This window comes from Oncorhynchus gorbuscha, linkage group LG16 (assembly GCF_021184085.1).
Source record: "Oncorhynchus gorbuscha isolate QuinsamMale2020 ecotype Even-year linkage group LG16, OgorEven_v1.0, whole genome shotgun sequence".
Lineage (NCBI taxonomy): Eukaryota > Metazoa > Chordata > Actinopteri > Salmoniformes > Salmonidae > Oncorhynchus > Oncorhynchus gorbuscha.
In genome coordinates this window covers 59828512-59851202 of record NC_060188.1, presented here as the reverse complement: position 1 = coordinate 59851202, position 22691 = coordinate 59828512, and the positions used below count along the sequence as shown (strand labels likewise).

Below are 22691 nucleotides of genomic sequence, written 5' to 3'. Positions count from 1 at the left end.
TCATGATGCCATCTATTTTGTGAAGTGCACCAGTCCCTCCTGCAGCAAAGCACCCCCGTGCTTCATGGTTGGGATGGTTTTCTTCGGCTTGCAAGCATCGCCCTTTTTTCTCCAAACATAATGATGGTCATTATGGCCAAACAGTTCTATTTTTGTTTCATCAGACCAGAGGACATTTCTCCAAAAAGTACGATCTTTGTCCCCATGTGCAGTTGCAAACCGTAGTCTGGCTTTTTTATGGCGGTTTTGTAGCAGTGGCTTCTTCCTTGCTGAGCGGCCTTTCAGGTTATGTCGATATAAGACTCGTTTTACTGTGGATATAGATACTTTTATACCTGTTTCCTCCAGCATCTTCACAAGGTCATTTGCTGTTGTTCATCTCCTAGGAGACAGAACCCGTCTCCTTCCTGAGTGGTATGATGGCTGCGTGGTCCCATGGTGTTTATACTTGCGTACTATTGTTTGTACAGATGATCGTGGTACCTTCAGGTGTTTGGAAATTGCTCCCAAGGATGGACCAGACTTGCAGAGGTCTACAATTCTTTTTTTGAGATCTTGGCTGATTTCTCTTGATTTTTCCATGATGTCAAACAAAGAGGCACTGAATTTTAAGGTAGGCCTTGAAATACATCCACAGGTACACCTCCAATTGACTCAAATTATGTCAAGTAGCCTATCAGAATCTTATAAAGCCCATAACATAATTTTCTGGAATTCTCCCAACTGTTTAAAGGCACAGTCAACTTAGTGTATGTAAACTTCTGACCCACTGGAATTGTGATACAGTGAATTATAAGTGAAATAATCTGTCTGTAAACAATTATTGGAAAAATTACTTGTCATGCACAAAGTAGATGTCCTAACCAACTTGCCAAAACTATAGTTTGTTAACAATACATTTCTGGAGTGGTTGAAAAATGAGTTTTAATGACTCCAACCTAAGTGTATGTACACTTCCGACTTCAACTGTATATGATATAGTGGAGTTAAACAATATTGCGTGCAGCGGTCAGTCTGGTTGACCAGGCTAATGTACTGTAAGTGTCACACAGACACACTAACAAAGAGACTTGCAGAAATGGAATCTTTATTTTTCCAATTTACAACATGCTAGAAAACACAGTCACTGGAGTCCACACAATGAATGATCATATCAGCAGACTCTGTGGACCTGTAGTGTTGGAAATATATGCATGTTATCTACAAGGCCTCAAACACACGTCGGACTGCAAACAACCTCTGGCTTCATGCTTGTACACATTGCACCTTCTAATAAGAGTCCTGTAAACCATTCGGAAAATGAAATATGTGAACTATCCCTCTTTCTCAGGCACCAGGTCTGCGCCCTTGGGGAGTGACAACATAGAAGATGCTGCGTATGTAAACAATAATGGAGCCTGCTATACACCGCTAATGATGGATATGTGATTCATTACTCAAGGGAAAACCAGCCTGTGGGCCCATTGCTGCTGCTTACTACTAGTCTCCTACATACACAACTTCAGTGGGACTGAGAAAAAACCTCAGTGAGGTTTCAGTATTTCCTCTCATTTATCTTTGCACTCAAATTCAATAGTAGTTCTACCTAAGCTAATTTGAACACACATTGGTAAAATCTAGTAAAAATCAGCCATTAGCTAGACTGTCTCAAAAGGTCAAAGGTGTCTCAAAGTGTAAACATTAACAATACATTCACAGAAAGTTTAAACTTCCCATTGCGTGTGAAGTAACAATGGTCAGCCACGGTTTGATGAGGTGTCTGTAAAACATTAAGTTAGTGACTTGCTGGATATTAAATACATTAGCTACACATAGCTGTCTGTATATAGGGTTTCATTTTGCAATGGCATTATCTAGTACTTTTAGCCATGGCGACGTAACTCTCTTATTACAACATTTACCCATAAACTTTTTCCTGTGTTGGTGCATTCCATATACGTTCAACTGTATGAGAGCTTATGACAACAGAAACATATATGTTACATGACAATAAATGTGCAGGTACATAGTGTGGCAAGTCCATTGCAACCTAGAGTAGACAATGAAAATAGTCTATAGTTTAAAGCCCCAAAACCCACAGAATGGTCATTGAAATCAAGTACTTAAAAAGCACACTCACTCAAGGCATTTGATTATGGGATAAAAGCTATACATGTCATTGGCATAATTCATTATGGAAAGTTTTAGATTTACTGGGGTGGGGTGGTCCAAAATAGGGGTGTCATCTAACATTTTTCTTTCTTTATTTTTGCTTTTGGGAGGGTTGTTTTTATTGGCCACAGGGGAGGGTAGTGTGTTGTTTCCCTGGTTTACATTCGTCCCTTTGCAGGTTTTACTATATAATTTCTTCCATCCTAGACAAATGTCCTCATCCGCTTGCATGCGCCTCCTTTATATCAAGTTGCTTTGGTACTTCTCTTATGCACTATGCTTTTCCGTGAGCTACCTTTTACTATACCACAGGTCAGTATAGTATACCAGTCTATCCTGCCTTCTATCCACCATTCATAGTGACAATAGCGCTAGGTGGATCATTTGTCCAGATCTACAATAGGCTAACTAGCATCATACCACAGATAAAATCATTCAAAGTTGCACCAAAGAGGTGTCATCAGCAAAGAGGCCAGGTGGGTCATTGCGCATGAAAGAACTGTGAAGAAATGAGCCATCAACTCAAAAAGCTCCCCTAGTCATCTGGTTCTGGGACAATTATGTTTCAATTATCCTACATAGACTAGCCTATAACACCACAATGCAATGAGATATTACATTATTGTTTTCAAGTAAAAATTCAACTCTAGGCTATAAACTGCAGTGAAAATGTTATTTAAATAATGGTGCAAAAGCCCTGTGATTTGAATGTTTCATTCCATTTGGATCACTTGTGGGTCTACTCGCCTGTTAATAAGGTATAGAATGGCAGAGTAGCAGGCCAGTTTGGCTGTATTTTATGTTCTGATACTGATATGCATTGTCTGTTGCGGATCATCATTCTCCCAAGTCATTCTATAATAAAAATGTGGCCACATATGCTTCCAGCAGGCCATTATTCAGGAAAGCTTAACGTGTGCTCTGCCTCAAGAGAACCATCCCAGCAGCTATTTCTCACGCACCTAGAACCTAACGATTCAATGTAGCCTAAATATTTGTCATTTAACTTCTTAAAATGTATTGAATTTTATGTGTGGCATAAACACAACCAGTCACAATGTTTTAATCAAAAGTAGGCTACCTGCGCACATTCGTCCTAAATGTAATTCCAGCATCCAAACTGTGCAGCAGCCATTTGATGAATGGATCTAGGCCTATTTTCTGTTTGTCGAGGTTGACAGTATATTTCATTGTAGTGTTGAAAACACAAACCATGAACTTGAAGCGCCTGAAATGGGTATGCTTTGCTTATGGGTTGTGTGGTGCATTGAAATTAGATTTCTAGCTAGCTGAGCATTGTCTGCAGCCGGCTCTGATCGTAGTGCATCGACTGTGCCACAAAACCATGCTGAAGTGGCAAAGTCGATATCCACATTTATAAACACAGTTATTGTTATTTGTGGTCGTACATTTTTTTTCCTAACACATTGGGTTGGACCCCCCCGCCCCAGTAAACTTTGAACTGTCCCTAAATGGCCCTATACACCTCTATCCAACTTCATAAACGCAGCGACAGAGTAGTTGTCACACATAGTTCTACGTATATATTTGTTTGGCAAAAATTTGGGAATGGATCATATGCGATGCTCCGTTGCTCTGTTTGCATGAAGTGTGTAGCGGCATTAAGGTGAGTTGATAGACACTAAGGAAAACAAGGCTTTTTTAAAGTGGGGTTGAAGTGCTATTTCCTTGTCTGCTTCATTCCGATATCCCCCTTGGCAGGTATTTTGTCCTGAGAGAGGGGAAGTCCAATCATTATGAGCACTCCTTTAAATGCAGTGTGCATTTAGCCTTCTATGGCAAAACTGAAAAAAGCAATCAAAAAAACACAGTACTGCTTGGACTCCTCTCTTTCTTTCTCTGATTTTAAATTAACAGGCTCCAGGTGGGATGTCTAGCATCCATCCAACATTTCCAGGTTGGTTTTAGGGCAAGTGACTGCTGTCTACCAGTAAAGGTTTAATTGTGGCAGCAGGAATAGAAATAAGAGTCCTTCTTCTGACCCAAGTCAATACCTGTCTCTTCTGTAAAGAGAGAGCAGAGAAGTATCAACCAGACCTATTCAGGAGAGCAATACTTCACCACAGTAGAGATTGAGAATGATAATTTGTGACAGTAATACTACCATTGCAGACTAAATGTGCACAGACAGCTAAACTATAGAAGCAATATCTAAGTAGAGAGCCAAAGTCTCACCGGTCATGAATTGGAAGGAGATGCTATTAAAGTCCTCTGCAACTTTTTGGAACAGCTCATCTGGAATGTGGTTAAAAGAGAATATGAGTCTACTGCTGCAATTAATATTTTTGGGAAATGTAGTTTTATGAGACTATACACTAAATTTGAAATGAACTGACCATATGAGGTGTCACTTACCCACGTTGTTGCCTGTTTTACTGGATGTTTCAAAATGCTGAGCCCCAATCTCTGTAGATGAGAATGTTGAAGGAATAAACATAAACTACTCTAAAACAGCCAGTCCTTATACTAATCTGCCGGTGTAAAAAGGGCTTTATAAATAGATTTGATTGATTGATGTCTGGTAAGACACTCAGACTCCATGATTAAGTGGGAGTTAGTGATGATGATTATCATAGCAATTTACCATCAGCAAAGTCCTGAACGTCATGGTAGTCTACTTGCCGCAGGCCCCGGTCACTCTCAATCAGGTCAACCTTTGTGCCACACAGGTATATCTTGCAGTGCTTCAATTGAGGTCATAGAGGAAATTTTGAGCAGTTACATAGGATAATTTACAGGGAAATACCCATCATGGAAAGTGAGTTGTGTTTTTATAAAAGGGTCTCTAACCTCTTCACAGTTTTGCACCTCCTTCACCCAGAATTTAGCTCGCTGGAAACTGCTGGTGTCTGTCAAATCTACAAGAGGGAAAGTCACACAAAGAAAGATCAATGAAAACACAAAACTTGACTAAAACATGATATGTTTTCATAGTTATAAAAGTATATTCAACCTAGAATATTCTGTATTACTATTACTAGATAGTACTGTTGCAATGTAAATCAGCCCATAAAAACCACACTAAAAACAGAACCAGCTACAACCAAAAAAGAAACAGAACAAATTGAGTCATCAACTGTGGTAAATGCCTCATCAGATATTTTCCAAACCATGAAAATTCCCCCAATGAGGGTTATATGAGTGCAGGACACGTGAGCACAATTCACAACATGCAGAGACGTTAATTGCTCTCAACAAGAATTTCCTCAATGAAACATTTTGGATATAAGAACTCCATAGTAGCAAAATAAAAATAAAACGTAGACAATGACAAAAAAGTAAACAATAATAAACCTAGACAGAGTGCTACTGACTGTGTCATTCCATGGGGATTAGGATTTACCATAGCAGACAATGGCAGCCCTGGCTCCTCTGTAGTAGATTCTACTCATAGCCTCGTAGCGCTCTGATCCAGCAGTGTCCTGGGTTGCAGAGAAGGAATCACTTATAGTGATCCACACATAGCCAGTAGCTACCCCATATCAAGCTACGATGGATTCATTCATTTATTTTCGAGGGATTATAATTCACCAGACAGTGCCATAAGGCGTATAAACTCATGCAAATGTATATGCCATTATATTTTACGTAGGATGACATCAGTCATTGTCACTCACCCATATTCCCAGGGTAACCACCTTGTCTCCCACCTGGATTGGTTTGGCAACGAATGCAGCCCCAATAGTCTACCGAAGAAAGACAGATTGCAAGAAAAAAAATGTAGCAAGTCAAATATTGAGAAAGAATCTTCACACATAAGCAGAGAGAGCATCCCACACATCCAGTTGGAATCACACACTGTCCTAGGAAATTAACTGATACTCACGTTCTGGTAGGGGCCGACGAGAAAACGATGGTGGACATATCTCTCTACAAGGCTGGTCTTACCTACACTCTCCTTCCCAAGCATAACTACTTTGGCATCCACACGCATTGTCATACTGCACAGGACCAAGATGAGATAGGAGAGGAGGAGCAGGAGCAGGAGCAGGAGAGGGGTAGACCAGGATGCTGAAAAGCTGTGCAACAGAAAGAGAGACAATACAATTCGTATTTTATTCAGCAGCAAGTAGCTACTAAGATTAAGTTGGCCCTGTAAACCCATGCTGCGTGAGGAAACAAAACTACTGTAAAATGTGGTATCAAACTGTCTGTTCAAGCTTGGTCCCTAATGTAATCTCAAATTGAAAATAACTGAATGACGGGTTAATCTGCTAGTCGGAACTAGGAAACTGACATTTCCGATTTACTAACAGGTTGTAGTTATACACGTGCCGCATTGAACCAGTTAGCCTGTCGGACATCTCCGAGTTTCTTAGTTCAGACTAGTATGTGAACGCGCCAACTGTATCATAAATTGCGAAAGCAGAATGTTTCCCAAGAGAGCAGCATACATTTCATGTCATTATATTTGTGGCTCCTGTCAACAATTTCCAAGAAGTTCAAATGGGCATGGGTGTGTAGCTAGATAGTTAAAATATACGTAATGTTACCAATACGATAACGTTAGAGGTCAACAATCAACAAAATGGTACACACAATTAGCAGACCTGAAAGATGACACAAAATGCGAATTAACTGTTCGCTAGCTAGCTTGACAGTTGCAATAGTACTATTAGCTAGCTAGCCAACGTTTGCCATCCAACGTTACATTAGCTAATGATGACTTGCTAGGTAACGTTTTCTAAAACCAAAACACTTACCTGCTTGGCAAACTCAGCTAAATGTGTTCAAATTGAAGAATGAGAACCGAGTCGGATTATACTAAACTAAATGTAATAGCTAGCTCTTATGTGAACATTTCGTTACAGTTAAAGTTAGCTATCTAACTAGCTGGCTAGCCAGTGTTTGAGCCACTCGAGGTTGCTCTTGTTGTTGTCAGCTTACGCAACGTCAATTGTACTACAAACTAAAATTACAAGCAACAGAAAGATCCCTAACACGTACTGTTTATTGTCTATGACATTGCTATGCCGTATGGCAAATCTTACTCGACATGCATTTCTGGCAGGCTCAGCCTCATTCGTTAGCTTGCAAGAGGCTTTGTTATGGGGAACTACTTAGAGGAGAGACATTCTACATAATAAATAAATGTTAAATAAATAAATAAATATGCAGGATGTGATGTCATTAATTACCATTACGATGACGTCGTATTCAAAGTCCCCCTTTTTTAACACAAAATGGTTCAAATCATTTTAATTACAGTTCAATGTTGTTTGATATAAAGAACAAATATTTAAAAACATGCCCAACTCACCAGGCAAGATGATCATTCTTCAATCAATTACGGTCATATGAGTTTCTCACAAAATTCTGATTTGAATGTATTTATGCTTTGAACATTTTATATAAAATAGATGAATATGTGAAATATGCATCAAATTGATGTAGTACATTTCTCAAAACTACAGTTCCAACACAAAGCCCATTGATCATTATTTATTGTAGTTCCTGTCTCTCATCGTCATTGAACCTCTGCTAGCTAGCTACATGTCAATTATTAGTTTAGAATAGCAACATCGATTGAATATAATGATTAGAATTAAGGACTGGCTCAAAACATGAGAAAATAACTAACGACCAGCACTCTTTTAAAATAGTGCAGGCTGAGTTTTCTACCACCCTTACGAAAAAAGACTGCAGTCAGAGAGCAGTATAACTGTAGTACAATGCAGTTAAAGCGCAGTCTAACTGCATTATGTTGTAAATACTGCGTCCAAAATAACAGTTATTTACTACAGTAATTTTTCAGTATAACGGCAGTTACAGTGAAGTATTTTGGACGCAGTAATTGCAGAATAACTAGGACGCAGTAATTGCAGAATAACAACACTGTAGTTATTCTGCAATTACTGCGTCCAAAATATCACAGTCGAAAGCAGATACTGCACTTTTACTGCAGTTTCAAAACGGCAATCTTTTTTTGTAATGGCAAAAAAGGTGTATAAATGCAAGAATGACCTCGAACACAGGTATTATCTATCGTGTGACAACTCCTCCCAAGGGCTGTGTCCTGCCGGGAATCAGAACATCCATTGTCGCGACGTTCGATGTGCAATGAGTTTCTGCTATTTAGTAGGCCTACATAAAAACATTCTGCTTATTTGTCCATATGGTACATAGTTAATGAGAGCATGGTTTGTGTTGGGACTCGTGAGTTGTCACACGATGTTTCCCGGGTTCGCAGGTATTATTTCTTAAGTAATACATTTCTCAAAACTACAGTTCCAACACGAAGCCCATTGGTTAAAACTGCATAACAGTGTATTTTTGGTCTCTGTGATTGGTGCATTGATCCCACCCTCGAAAAGTCTCATGTCCCAGTACACAGTCCCAACCAAGCATAGAGAAACAAACATGGCTGATACAGAGGGAGCCGAGGAAATTTATCCAGGAATTTTGCAAGAAATTTTTACTTCCCCGTTGAATTTGAGTCTGCTTGGCCTCTGTATATTTCTTTTGTACAAAATCTTCCGCGGAGACAAACCTGCAGATATGGGCGAGGTCGAGGAACCTCTGCCTAAACTCAAGAAAAGGGATTTCACGTTAACGGAGCTGCAACCGTACGATGGGCTGCAAAATCCAAGAATTCTCATGGCTGTCAATTTTAAGGTGTTCGATGTAACCAGAGGAAAGAAATTCTACGGGCCAGGTAAAATACGTTTGTTTTCATGTGCTGTCCGTCGAGCAAGGACTTGGCTATTTCCGCCTAGAATAATGGTTGGCGCAACTGTAGCCAAGTGGCTTGCTGGTCTTTCGATTGTATTACTAAATTTGTTAATTATATGTATGTGTGTGTATATTACTAAGTTGTTACATTGTAACTGCGACCATTCTAAAACGCCACTCCCCCTCTCTCTTATTCATGAATCATTTGCCCAGGTTTGAATTTCACAACACGCGAGCTGCTAGTGACGTGGTCAGTCTAGTTGGCATGTAACCTCTCACCGAGTTGATTGATCCTGCACTGTCACGCAACCCCTCCTGAGGAACGCCCTCTCTGAAAATATGTATAAATTGCAGTATTTTCAGTCTATTATAGTCTATGTCCCTTATTGCTGCTCCTCGTTTATGATGTTGTGTTTCAGTTGCCTTCATTCAATTTTAAAATAAATAGTTTAACACAGGTGAATGCCTTCCACAAAGGTTTCAAATGAAATTCAGCCAGACCAGATGGTTGCACAAAGTTAGGCTTGTTGAGGCCTATTAGAGAGCAATGCTAGTTCTCATGTCACAGATTCAGTCCCTTCTGTCAACCTCAACATCTATAAAAAAATGGGTTACTGTTGGGGCTATCTCTGAAGCTGTCATAGAATACAGTCAACTATGTCTGTTGGAGAGCTTGTGGAATTTAATTTACACTATAAAACTGCATACATTCAGAAAATGGTAGTCATCGGCCAATGTATACACACTGATAGTTTATTAGAACCCGTCTATTCGCAATCACATTTTAGTTCATAAAATACTTGGCTGAATTTCAAATCAAACTTTATGTCTGTGTGATGGTTTCCAGAGGGTCCCTATGGAGTTTTTGCTGGTAAAGATGCCTCCAGGGGCCTGGCCACATTTTGTCTGGAGAAGGAGGCCCTGAAAGACACCCACGACGACCTCTCGGACCTCAACGCCATGCAGCAAGAGAGCCTCAACGAATGGGAGACCCAGTTCACTCGTGAGTTTATGCAGGAGTTGATAGAAGTTGCTACAAAACACTGGTTTAAATTCTGATACTGTATTTCCTACTTCTACCTCAAGCGGAATGAACCTCTTGCAGTGAATATCACACACACACCACTCAACAGTCTTTAAAAACAAAATGTTTAGGCAAGTCAGTTAAGAACAAATTCTTATTTACAATGATGGCCCAGTGCAAGTTCTTCATGTCCCCGAACAGTTTTGATGGCTTAGAATGATTGGTGTTTAAAATCCATTTCTGTATTGTGCCTCAGGGCATAGCTAGTGTTTGTGTGATCCAGTCTTTTTGTGCTTTTGTCAACTCCTCTGTGTTCCTCAGTTGAATGGCTTGGCAACGACAGAAGAGTTCGCACAAGCAATAGTATAGTGCCATGCCTGGGCATAATGTAATAGTACTTTGCATCAAAATGAATCTTTTTGATACACTTTCATCTACATACCATTGAGTAGTGCTGTGAATTTAAAACCACACATGGGAGTCTTTCTGGGCCAAGGCTGATCTTCACCCAGTGATTACCATGTCCTTGATAATGGCTCTGATGTTGTGTCTGGCGAAGGTCTCTGAGGGACTCGATGTAATTTTCTTCTTCTTCCTGTCTTTCACAGAAAAGTATGACTACGTCGGCAAACTTCTGAAAGCTGGAGAAGAACCTACCGAGTACACAGATGACGAGGAGGTCAAGGACAAAAAGAAGGACTAGAACTCAAGTACACAAGGGAAATTCAGATGCCTTAATTTTTTCAGGATAATGTGATGGATATTGCCTTGTGTTGCTGCATTTCAACGCAATGCTTTCTCCTGTATGGTTTTTGTATTATCACATTTTCATGGACCATCGCCTCTTATGCTAATTTCAAATGCTACAGACCTTAATTTACCAAAATCTAGTGGATTTTTGGTTAAGGTTTGAATAATTCTTGAATTCTGTGGTGTCTTTGTAAAGTTATATAGGTACTATTAGTACTATTAGTTGTCATGTAGATGCTGATGGAAGATCTATTACTGTAGCTTGAGATGAACGTATTTCATTTTTGTAATCATGAGATGACCACAGATTTTCAACACAAGCAGATAACATTCCATCAGAAATATTTTGTTTGTTTTTTGTCTCTGGTGTTAGAGTATCTATAAAAAAATCTGAGTTATCCATCACTAAGCATAGCTAAATATCACATACTCGGTCTGACTATAATAATATAATATAATAATAATATATAATATAATAATAATATATGCCATTTAGCAGACGCTTTTAAACTTACAGTCATGTGTGCATACATTCTACGTATGGGTGGTCCCGGGGATTGAACCCACTACCCTGGCGTTACAAGCGCCATGCTCTACCAACTGAGCTACAGTTAGTTTCTCATATGTGTTAGAGAAGATCATGCTTGATATACTCACTCTAGCATTCACTTTCAGCATAACTTTGTAATAATAACACAATTGGTCTGATAATTCCACACACTGCTAGTGTAGGGCTTGCACTGGATGAAGTATGTTTTAGGATGTTCATACTGTAGCACAAAATATAAAAAATGTTGAGTGAACTAAGGTGCTTCCTGTACCAATTATGTATGCCATGGCAAATACTCCCTGGAATTGGCCAGAATCTGGACTCAAATACTGGTAAACACAGGAAACACTCTACAAAATGCATTACAAAGGAATGTCCTAGTTTGTGTGATCATGACACTGATATTTTGATATGATAAATAAATCTACCCAAATGTTTAATCAACCTGTGTATGGTGTTTATCAGTGTATTTTGTTGATGTGTGTTTATGAATGTTGGGTCTGAGCATGATATATTCAGGACACACTAGTGACAAAGCTCTGGATTGCTGATGGGCATGATTGTGTGCATGGAGCCCACCTGAAATAATAGGTGTTTTTTTAGTCTATAATTCTGAACAGTATTTACTCAGTGGTGAAGAAAGTAATTTCCAATTGTCATACTTGAGTAAAAGTGAAGATACCTTTCATAGGAAATTACTAAAGTAAAAGTGAATATCATCCAGAAAAATACTTGTAACGGCGTTCGTCTGTTGAAAGAAGAGAGTCGGACCGAAATGCAGCGTGTTGGTTACTCATGACTTTAATGAATGAAAATGCGGTACATGAAATAACTGAAAGACGAAAACAACAAACGGAATGTGAAACTATTACAGCCTATCTGGTGAGCACTACACAGAGACAGGAACAATCACCCACGAAATACAAAGCGAAACTATGGCTCCCTAAATACGGTTCCCAATCAGAGACAACGAGAATCACCTGACTCTGATTGAGAATCGCCTCAGGCAGCCAAGCCTATACAACACCCCTAATCAGCCGCGATCCCAAATAATACAAACCCCAATACGAAAACAACATATAAACCCATGTCACACCCTGGCCTACCCAAACATATAACAAAAACTCAAAATACAATGACCAAGGCGTGACAATACTACTTGAGTAAAAGTCGAAAAGTGTTTGGTTTTAAATATATTTACAGTGCATTCGGAAAGTATTCAGACCCCTTGACTTTTTCCACATTTTGTTACGTTACAACCTTGTTCTGAAATTGATTTTCCCTCTCAATCTGCACACAATATCCCATAATGACAAAGCAAAAACACATTTTGACATTTAAGCATATGTATAAAAAAATATCACATTTACATAAGTATTTAGAATCTTGACTCAGTACTTTGTTGAAGCACCTTTTGCAGCGATTACAGCCTCAAGTCTTCTTGGGTATGACGCTACAAGCTTGGCACACCTGTATTTGGGGAGCTTCTCCCATTATTCTCTGCAAATCCTCTCAAGCTGTGTCAGGTTGGACGGGGAGCGTAGCTGCACAACTATTTTCAGGTCTCTCCAGAGATGTTCGATCATGTTTGATCTCCAGTCTGATGTCCTGAGTGCTCTGGAGCAGGTTTTCATCAAGGATCTCTCTGTACTTTGCTGCACTCATCTTTCCTTCAATCCTAACTAATCTCCCAGTCCCTGCGGCTGAAAAACATCCACACAGCATGATGCTGTCACCACCATGCTTCACCGTAAGGAGTTCCATCTTGGTTTCATCAGACCAGACAATCTTGTTTCTCATGTTCTGACTCCCAAGGGGGCTGTCATGTGCCTTTTAATTAGGAGAGGCTTCCATCTGGCCACTACCATAAAGGCCTGATTGAGATTGATGGAGTTTTGCAGAGATAGTTGTCCTGGAAGTTTATCCCATTTCCACAGAGGAACTCTGGAGCTCTGTCAGAGTGACCATTGGGTTCTTGGTCACCTCCCCGACTAAGGCCCTTCTCCCCCAATTGCTCAGTTTGGCCGAGTGGCCAGCTATAGGACGAGTCTTGGTGGTTCCAAACTTCGTCCATTTAAGAACGATAGAGGCCACTGTGTTCTTGGGGACCTTCAAAGCTGCAGACATTTTTTGGTACCCTTCCCCAGATCTGTGCCTCGACACAATTCCTTCAACCTAATGGCTTGGTTTTTACTCTAACATAAACTTCTTGTGGATTTTATATATTGGTTGGCAACCAACGTTAAGGTGCATTACCGCCACCAACTGGACTGGAGTGTGGACCAGAGACAGTGAAGGTCTCCATAATTAAATACTACATCCCCTGAAGATTTCCCCAGCAGTTCACTTAATCCTGGCTCTTCAACCCCATTACTCCTCAAATCTAATAACAATCGCTCCCTTTCTCTCACATATTTCTGGGACTGAAGTAGAATATTCTAAACTGTCTCCATCTCCTACTGACAATGATCACAGATCACACCTCCCAGTCAGATGTTTCCCCACCACTTTCAATGTAGAATTAAGCTTTGTGTGTCCCAGTCTCAGCCTTGTGAATACCCTTTCCTCCCTTCTCTCTCAGCCTGAGGACCTCCCTGCCCCCACATTTTCCTGGCTCTTATACAGGTATTTCCCTTACTCTCCCTGTTCCACAACTCTTGCCACTTATTTTTAACCACTGTTATTATTAATCCCTTGGCCTCTGCTTTACTGATTGACAATTCCATCTCAACATTAGGATGTTTAATAGCCTGCTTGGCGATCACATCCACCTCCTCATTCCCCTTTACTCTCACATGAGCTGGTACTCAGAGGAACATGACAAAAAACCCTATCTGTTTCACCCTATGAAAGCACTGGAAAACCTCATACAATACATCCTGTCTGCTCTGAGACACATGCATTTAAGCTCATTAGTGCTGCACAGGAGTCAGAACAGATGCTACCATGTCTGGCCTCACCTCTATCACTGGCTGAGGGAGAAACCAAGGTGGAATAGCAGGAAGAACCATAGAGGGACTAAACTCCCTCCCAAACAACCCCATCTCTCTCGCCACACAATTGCCTACTGAAAGCTTGTATTCAGATTTTGTTCATGTTCCCAACACTCTAGGAGTACCTGTTTTGTAGGATGTGTAACCTTATGTCTACCTGCATCACTGCCACCGGGGAGGCCATGAGTGCTCCAAAACATATTCTTAGGGCTTGGACTGGATAACATCAAGCTTTTTCAAAGATGTCTGAGCAGCTGATCCATCTGCTATACTTCCAGAATCCATTGATGACCTTAACAGCGCTAATATATATATATATATATATAATATAATTTTCAATCCCCACTCCATTCTTGACAAGCAACGCATCACATTCAATATTTTATTTCTATTGAGAACTACTCTGTTAATATGCTCCTCCCATGTCATTCGAGTGTCAAACCTGACCCCCAGGAACCTAAACAATCCCACCCTCTCCTGATTCCTTCCATACAACTTCAAGTATATTTCCTCCCCAACCTTCCTTCTAGAAAAAAAACACAATCTGTGTTTTCTCAACTGAAAACATTTAAGCCCCACCTGAGGGACCACTGCTCAACTTCACGAATCACTTCTTGAACTCTTATGGCTGTATGGGTAATATTTCTCCCGCTCTTCCACAGCGCTCCATCATCCACAAACAATGACCTCCCAATATCAGGTCTCACCTGAGAGAATACATTGTCACTCATAATGGAGAACAACAAAGGACTAATGACACCTCCTTCGGGGGTACCATTATATACCTCATAGCCTTCTGACATAGAGCCCCCCCACCCTCTCTTGTATTGATCGACCAAAAAGAAAATCCTTTATCCAGTTAAAACCCTTCCTCCAACCCCCATGTTATCCAGCTTGATAGGGAGGCCTTCCTTCCACATCATATCATAAGCCTTCTCTACATGAAAGAAAACGGCTACCACCACCACCTTATTTGCGTGTGCCTTACGTATGACTGACTCAAGTTACAGTACAGGATCCATCATTCCCCTGCCTTTCCTGAACCCACTTTGATCAGGTGACATTAGTCCTCTCCTCTCCAGAAAGTAAGTCAGCCTTTCCATTATCATCCTTTCCATAAGTTTACATACGTGAGATGTCAACACTATCGGCCTACAGCTTGAAGGAGTATTGGTTTTTTCCCAGGTTTATGTATTGGTACCTCTACCGCCTGCTTCCAACTTCCAGGCAGTTTCCCTTCCTGCCAACCCTTATTGAAAAGGCCCAATACTTTCCCCATTGCAATGTCACTGAGATGAGCCATCATGATGTAACACATCTCATCCTTCCCGAGGAGATGTTACCCCAGCTTTAGCTAATGCTCTCTTCATCTCAGCCAACGTAAAAGGGCCGTTCAATGTATCCCCCACCATCTCTTTCTGATCCACAACCCACGGATGTTCTCCTCTGACCCATCTCTCCCACGTTGCCCCTCTTCTGTCAGATTATTTGAGCTGTGCACCTTCACAAATGCCTGGGCTAACATCGCTGCCTTCTCAGTATCTCTCACTGCAACAATCTTCCAATTTTTCAGCACAGGGAGATCCCAATCTCTTCTGACCCCACACATCCTCTTAATAATCCCCCATACTTCTCCCGCAGGAGTGGTCCTGCCGATGTTTCCACAGAATCGGCGCCCACACTCCCTCTTAGCTGTCCTAATGATCCTCCTTAATACTGCTTGTGCTTGTTTATATTGAATCAGGTGCTGGTAATTATGGGACCTTTTCAACATTCTGAAAGCCCTGTTCCTACACTCTTCACCATGGGACTGCGTTACTCTTTCTCCCCTGTACCCATAGGAATCACCTTATTCCATCATTGACCTGAGACAGCTCCTGTTCACTCAACTCCTGAAACTGACGCCACTCCGCTTTCCCAAAGATCCATCTCCTCAATCCATTTCCTACTGAAACCTCCACCCTCATTCCTACAGTACAAATGATAGGATAGTGATCACTACCCTCTGTAGTTGGGAGGTATTGCAGGAATCTACATCCGCCTGCCATTGAACTTGAGATCAGAGTAAGATCCAGAGCAGATTCATTTCCAGTTATCGGGTCAATCCTGGTTCCCCGGCCGTCATTAAGACTCACAAGCCCTTTCTCATCCAGTAGTTCCTCAAACACTTGTCCATTTACATCAGTCCGTGACCCTGTACTATGAGCATTAAAATCCCCACACTGCATTACCCGTCTCCTATCTTGACCTTCTACATTCCCAAGGTCCAGAAAATCTAGTCTCTTACACAAGTTGTAAAGGTTCACTATTACCATATTCCCCCCTGGCAACCACACCTCTACCACAACATACTCCTGCTCCACACCCTCTCCCACACACCTATATGGGATCTCCCGCTTTATAAAGGTAGCACACCCTCCTCCTCACGTTGCCACCCTATCTCTACGTACTGCAACATAACTTAGTAATACAAAATCTAGAGTAGGTTTTAGCCATGTCTCCTGGAGACACATCACATCAGGTTTGGCTGGTAACTCCTCAAGAAACTGCTTGAACTCTTGCCCATTAGCCATCAAACGTCTGGCATGCCATTAAAGGATTAACACCATAATGCAAATTAATCAATACATGTTTCCTGACTGTGTCATGGTTCCACCTGTCACCAGAGGGTGTCAGAGACCGTCCTAGAGACATTAACGGCACTTAGGTGTGTCCTATATACTCATTATGATTTCCCTGTTAAAAGTGGTGTGTTTTCTGTTGCTCTTTGAAGAAGTTTGAATTATTTACCATGTGCGGTCATTTCCTGAGTATGTTTGTCAATACTTAGTGTTTGTTGTTTTTCAAGTGCACTGTGATCCTGCGGCTACTGTTTCTCAGTAAAGTATTATGTTAATCCTTAACCACTGATTACTCATCTGGTCTCTTCTCTCATCTGGTTTCTTCTCTGCGCCCAACCTCACCACGTCACAGGCTGGACTGATTCTCAATCTTATTGGGGTCATCCTGTACATTTTCCCATGTCAGTCCTGTAATCTCAAGATATCTTTATCTTCTTAGTCCTCGATTGTAATTTCTGTGCAATTGATTGCTGATGTCACAAATGTAACACACTTCCTCATGTCTAGTCTTGTGTTCTCCCCCATTCTGCTCCCTCCATCACACCCAACCTGCATCTCAATCTGCCCTGGAATACCTGCTCTTCTAGGTGCCTCGATTGTTTCTGTGTGAACTACCTTCATTGCTTCTGCATACGAGATGTTACGCTCACTCCTCACCTGCTGCACTTCAATCTGTCTTTTCATCACTGAACAACCCCCATACACTACACTATGGGTGCCACCACAGTTACAGTACTTTAACTGAACCCCATCTCCACATACATGTTCTCCCCCACACTTCGTTCATCTCCTTTTGTCTTTACACACCACATGCCCAAACCTTTGGGCAAACATTTATAGTAATTCAATGGTTTCGGAACATATGCTTGCACAAACTCAGCAAAAAAAGAAACATCCCTTTTCAGGACCCTGTCTTTCAAACATAATTTGTAAAAATCCAAATGACAAGACAGATCTTCATTGTAAAGGGTTTAAACACCATTTCCCATGCTTGTTCAATGACCCATAAGCAATTAATGAACATGAGTCTGTGGACAGTCATTAAGACACTAACAGCTTACAGACAGTAGGCAATTAAGGTCACAGTTATTAAAACTTAGGATACTAAAGAGGCCTTTCTACTGACTCTGAAAACCTCCAAAAGAAAGATGCCCAGGATCGCTGCTCATCTGCGTGAAGGAACGCTCAACGCACCAGGAACGCACAATCCCTCCATCAGTGCTCAGACTGTCCACAATAGGCTGAGAGAGGCTGGGCTGAGTGCTTGTAGGCCTGTTGTAAGGCAGGTCCTCACCAGACGTCACCGGAAACAACGTCGCCTATGGGCACAAAACCCCCGTTGCTGGACCAGACAGGACTGGCAAAAAGTGCTCTTCACTGACGAGTCGCCGTTTTGTCTCACCAGGGGTGATGGTCAGATTCGTGTTTATCGTCGAAGGAATGAGCATTACACTGAGGCCTGTATTCTGGAGATGGATCGATTTGGAGGGTCCGTCATGGTCTGGGGCAGTGTGTCACAGCGTCATCGGACTGAGCTTGTTGTTATTGCAGGATATCTCAACGTTGTGCGTTACAGGGAAGACATCCTCCTCCCTCATGTGGTACCCTTCCTGCAGGCTCATCCTGACAAGACCCTCCAGCATGACAATACCACCAGCCATACTGCTCATTCTGTGTGTGATTTCCTGCAAGACAGGAATGTCAGTGTTCTGCTATGGCCAGCGAAGAGCCCGGGTCTCAATCCCATTGAGCACGTCTGGGAACTGTTGAATCGGAGGGTGAGGGCTAGGGCCATTCCCTCCAGAAATGTCCGGGAACTTCGTGGAAGACTGGGGTAACATCTCACAGCAAGAACGGGCAAATCTGGTGCAGTCCATGATGAAGAGGTGCAGTACTTAATGCAGCTGGTGGCCACACCAGATACGGACTGTTCCTTTGATTTTGACTACCCCTTTGTTCAGGGACACATTATTCCATTTCTGTTAGTCACATGTCTGTGGAACTTGTTCATTTTATGTCTCAATTGTTTAATCTTATGTTCATACAAATATTTACACATGTTAAGTTTGCTGAAAATAAATGCAGTTGACAGTGAGAGGATATTTATTTTTTGCTGAGTTAAGTAACTCATATACCCAATCCTAAATGTTCTTGGCAATAACAGATCCTCAAAGTTTAGTGCTTGAGTTTGAGTGCCTTATACTATTTAGCATTGATACACACCACCACCACCAAACTTCCATCATGCAGAACTTTAGCAGTCAACCTCTCCAACTTTACTCTCCAAATCCCTAGCCAACGTGGTCAGAATCACCGCCGTGACTCCACCATGATTCTTAAATTTCACCAACACCTTGAACTCCACTTCTCTTAGTAAAACACTGCGACCCCACCCTCCCTCATCACTGCTCTCCTCTGACAAGACCTGCAAAGGCTCCTCAGGCTTTCTTTTCTTAACCTTTACACTTACTGTACCTCCACCTTTTTCCACTCCACCACTACATCCCATCCTCCTCAACTCCTAACCTCCCTACCTTTCCTTCCATCTCTGCTCCAGTCACAGCCCAGTGTTGCTCAACCACCTCCACCAGATTTCCTCTCCGTTTCGTTTATCTTTGTTCAAATCTGTTAACTTTGCTATATTGAATAATTGTTGTTTATCTATCCTAATTTACCAAACGTGGACAGCTCAAATCAAGTTGTCATCTCAAGGATGATCAATGGAAACAGGATGCACCTGAGCTCAATTTCAAGTCTCATAGTAAAATGTCTGAATACTTATGTAAATAAGGTATTTCTGCTTTTTATTTTTAATACATTTGCAACAAAAAAAACTGTTTTCACTTTGTCATTATGGGTTATTGTGTGTAGATTGATGATTTTGTATTTATTTAATTCATTATAGAATACGGCTGAAAAGTAACAAAATGTGGGAAAAGTCATGGGATCTGAATACTTTCCGAATGGACTATAAGTATCATTGGGTGTCAAGAAAAATGTTTTGAGTAAAAGGTACATTACATTCTTAAGGAATGTAGTGAAGGTAAAGGTTGTCAAAAATATAGATAGTAAAGTACAGATTCCCCAAAAAGCTGCTTAAGTAGTACTTTAAAGTATTTTACTTAAGTATTTTAAAACACTGTATTTACTCATCACAATGTCCGAGTTCTCTACAGTGTGTAAAACATTTTATCACGTAATTACAGAACAAAACATATGTCAGAAGTGGGATTTGAACCCACGCCTCCATTCGGAGACCAGAATTCCCGTTCATACGGAAGGAGCTGATCCTTGAGTCTGGCGCCTTAGACCACTCGGCCATCCTGACACTGATGTGAAAAATGGGAATATAATGGTATTTAAAAATTAGAGCTTGCAATAATTTCAGGGAATTATTATTTTTTGCATTATTATTATAGATGGTTTAATGTTTATTTACAACATAGTGCATTACGCACCAACAGTAAAACATACAGTAAGACATAAAAAATAAAATAAAAAACGCTCGTGTCAGTTAGCGTTAGTTATGCGCATGAGCGTAGAGTGCTTTTTAAATAGTTTCCGGTATTTGTCGCCAACGTTCTTCCATTTTGTTCTTCAAGGGTATCTACAAACCTCAAGTCGAGCCAACATGTTTCGGTTTGTTAAAGCAGCGCTGAACGTCTCCGGTAAGACATCGTTTAAAGTTATAGAAATCTGATCCCTTCATCTTGTGTTCGTTAGAACATTTCTGTAAACGAGCAATTATTGTGTTACTGTGCTAACAGTAGCTGCCTGAAGCTAGCTCGCTAGCCTACCTAACGTTACCAAGTCTTTAGCGCTTGTAATTTTGACTGCGTGAATGTAGCAGCCAAGCTAGCGCTACTAGTTGGCATGCTGTTTACTTAAATGTTTTTACAAAAACTTTACCTTGATTTGACATGTCTGTTTTTATTCTTTAACTTTGTCATTGTTAGCTTAACTTGCATGCAAGTGAGGGGAACAATCAGACTCATTTCCAATGTCAACTTCCTTCCTAGCTAGTTAGCTAGACTCTCGTTACCTTATCCCCAAAGCCAGGCGTTAGGTTGGGTATTGCACCAGTTTAGTGTACAAATACATACGTGAAAGTCAGATACTACAGATCCAACATGACAATGTGATAGTCAGTGGAAAAGTCACATTGACATTCCATCTCACGCCTCTTTGGATACGATAAGTCCTGTGTGCTAGCACATTTGCGTTCCATGACCCTGTTAATTGTTTTAGGCCTGTGTTAAACAGTATAACCAAGGGCTCATAACCTCCTCAACAATGATAATCACTCACTGTGTGGATGTTTTTCCCTGCGCAAACAATGCAGCTATATTTTGTTTTATATATTCAAAGCAGGACAAGGTGCCCGTCAAGTGAGGCTCAGTTCGACGCACTCCCCCGAATTCCATGCGAAGTATGGCACCGGACTGATGATCGGAGGATTCGCGTTTTGTGTGTCTGTCTGGGGATTTGTACGTTTTAATCTCTTAGTGCACATTTCTTGTAAAACACCCCGTGGTATAGAACAATGTATACATTTGTATAGTCTTGTGTGTATTATTCCTTCCCCAAAAGCTATGCATCAACATCAAATGTATTTATAAAGCCCTTTTTACATCAGCAGTTGTCACAAAGTGCTTATACAGAAATCCTCACTTGAGTATTCATTCACTTGCTATGTACGCACATCAGTTGTGTTTTGTAATTCTCAGTCTCCTCGTTTTCAGGTACTGACACAAACCGGCATCACATGGAATCTGTCTCCAGTTGGCAAGGTCCAACCCAAACCATGGAGGGAGGTAGAAGAATAATGGACTGAGGCTGCTCCCTTTTCCTCTGTGGAGATAGACCACAGTCAACCACACAACCCTTAACCCAGATATCCCTATAAACATTCTGGTTGTACAGATGGATACCCACATTTTCAGCTTGTTACCGCGCTGGCATTACCTATATATACATTAAATTTAAACTAAAAACGTTGACTGATTATTTTACTTAAGCACACTGTGTCCCCTTTCATGTACCTTTTCACATGGAAGGGTCTACACTTGTCAAATGGAATCAGGAAAGTAAGAGTCAAGAACTTTATGGACAATACCTGCGCAATGTTTAGACTTTATCTGAAAATACTTTCACATGTTATTTGTCAATGTTCAGTGTATTTATGGATGTCATTCTACATAATTCTGAGGTTCAGGCTTGGGTGCATGTCCTGTCACTACTGACTTTTTCCCCACCCCCTTTCTCCCCAATTTTGTGGTATCCAATTGGTAGTTAGTCTTGACCTTCGCATCTCCCGAGTCCTTATGGGAGTTGAAGCGATGTGATGAGAGCCCTGCGTCCTCCGAAGCCCAGCCACACTGCTTCTTGACACATCTTAACCCGGAAGCCAGGCGCACCATGTGTCGGAGGAGACATTTCTGACATGCCATAATTGCCTGACCAATATGTAACTGAGGGTGCTGTTGCTCGGTGACTGTTTTCACCCCATGTCTGATACAGATACAGCCATGAGATGTATAGCCAGGCAATCCTCACTCATCAGAATCACCTTTATTCAAAGTACATTTACACACACTCAGAATTATTAGGTAATATGGTGCTGCTAGAGATTAGAGACTATGCAGACTGCATTAACTTAAGTGATAATGCCGAGAAGCCGGTGTTTGGAGGATATTGGCACAAACACCAGTTTTGAGGGCATAATCACTTTTCTACAACGAGTTAGCAACATATTTAAATAATGATTGATATTTTCTTTACTGCTTTGAATTTAATCCTTCCACAAGATTATCCCGAAACAAATCTAGGATTGCTGCCCAATGTGGCTGGTCGCTCATTTTATTGGTTCGGTGGCCAGAGTTGTTCCGTCTTTGTTCTGTATCTATGGA

General features: G+C 41.1%; 3 protein-coding genes and 1 non-coding gene across 7 annotated transcripts; 2 read left to right on the top strand and 2 right to left on the bottom strand.

Moving 5' to 3' along the window:
- Positions 1–1067: 1067 nt before the first annotated feature.
- On the bottom strand, positions 1068–8852 carry LOC123999061 (ras-related protein Rab-24-like). Of its 3 annotated transcripts, none has more exons than XM_046304418.1 (9): positions 8137–8852; positions 5999–6191; positions 5790–5858; positions 5516–5594; positions 4963–5030; positions 4757–4856; positions 4528–4578; positions 4348–4407; positions 1068–4175 (listed from the first exon to the last, which is right to left on the bottom strand). In XM_046304418.1, exons 2-9 carry the CDS (start codon positions 6110–6112, stop codon positions 4111–4113), a joined length of 606 nt encoding a protein of 201 aa, XP_046160374.1. In that variant the 5' UTR covers positions 6113–6191; positions 8137–8852; the 3' UTR covers positions 1068–4110. The 3 variants fall into 3 exon arrangements, with proteins under 3 accessions (XP_046160374.1, XP_046160372.1, XP_046160373.1); XM_046304416.1 differs by lacking the exon at positions 8137–8852 and adding an exon at positions 7164–7868; XM_046304417.1 differs by lacking the exon at positions 8137–8852 and adding an exon at positions 6876–7864.
- Positions 8496–10583, top strand: LOC123999062 (membrane-associated progesterone receptor component 1-like). The gene is made up of 3 exons (XM_046304419.1): positions 8496–8827; positions 9692–9847; positions 10477–10583. Exons 1-3 carry the CDS (start codon positions 8533–8535, stop codon positions 10569–10571), a joined length of 546 nt encoding a protein of 181 aa, XP_046160375.1. The 5' UTR covers positions 8496–8532; the 3' UTR covers positions 10572–10583.
- A 9416-nt stretch (positions 10584–19999) lies between these two features.
- On the bottom strand, positions 20000–20110 carry trnal-caa. Its single transcript has 2 exons — positions 20073–20110; positions 20000–20045 (listed from the first exon to the last, which is right to left on the bottom strand). It is a non-coding gene; the product is annotated as a tRNA-Leu (tRNA).
- Positions 20111–20316: 206 nt separating this feature from the next.
- LOC123998740 (cytochrome c oxidase subunit 7B, mitochondrial-like) lies at positions 20317–21780 on the top strand. 2 transcript variants are annotated; one of them, XM_046303852.1, is made up of 3 exons: positions 20317–20450; positions 21151–21269; positions 21525–21780. In XM_046303852.1, the coding sequence occupies exons 1-3, from the start codon at positions 20414–20416 to the stop codon at positions 21606–21608; spliced, it is 240 nt and encodes a 79-aa protein (XP_046159808.1). In that variant the 5' UTR covers positions 20317–20413; the 3' UTR covers positions 21609–21780. The 2 variants fall into 2 exon arrangements, with proteins under 2 accessions (XP_046159808.1, XP_046159809.1); XM_046303853.1 differs by having other exon boundaries at positions 20325–20450; positions 21154–21269.
- The last annotated feature ends 911 nt before the right edge of the window (positions 21781–22691 follow it).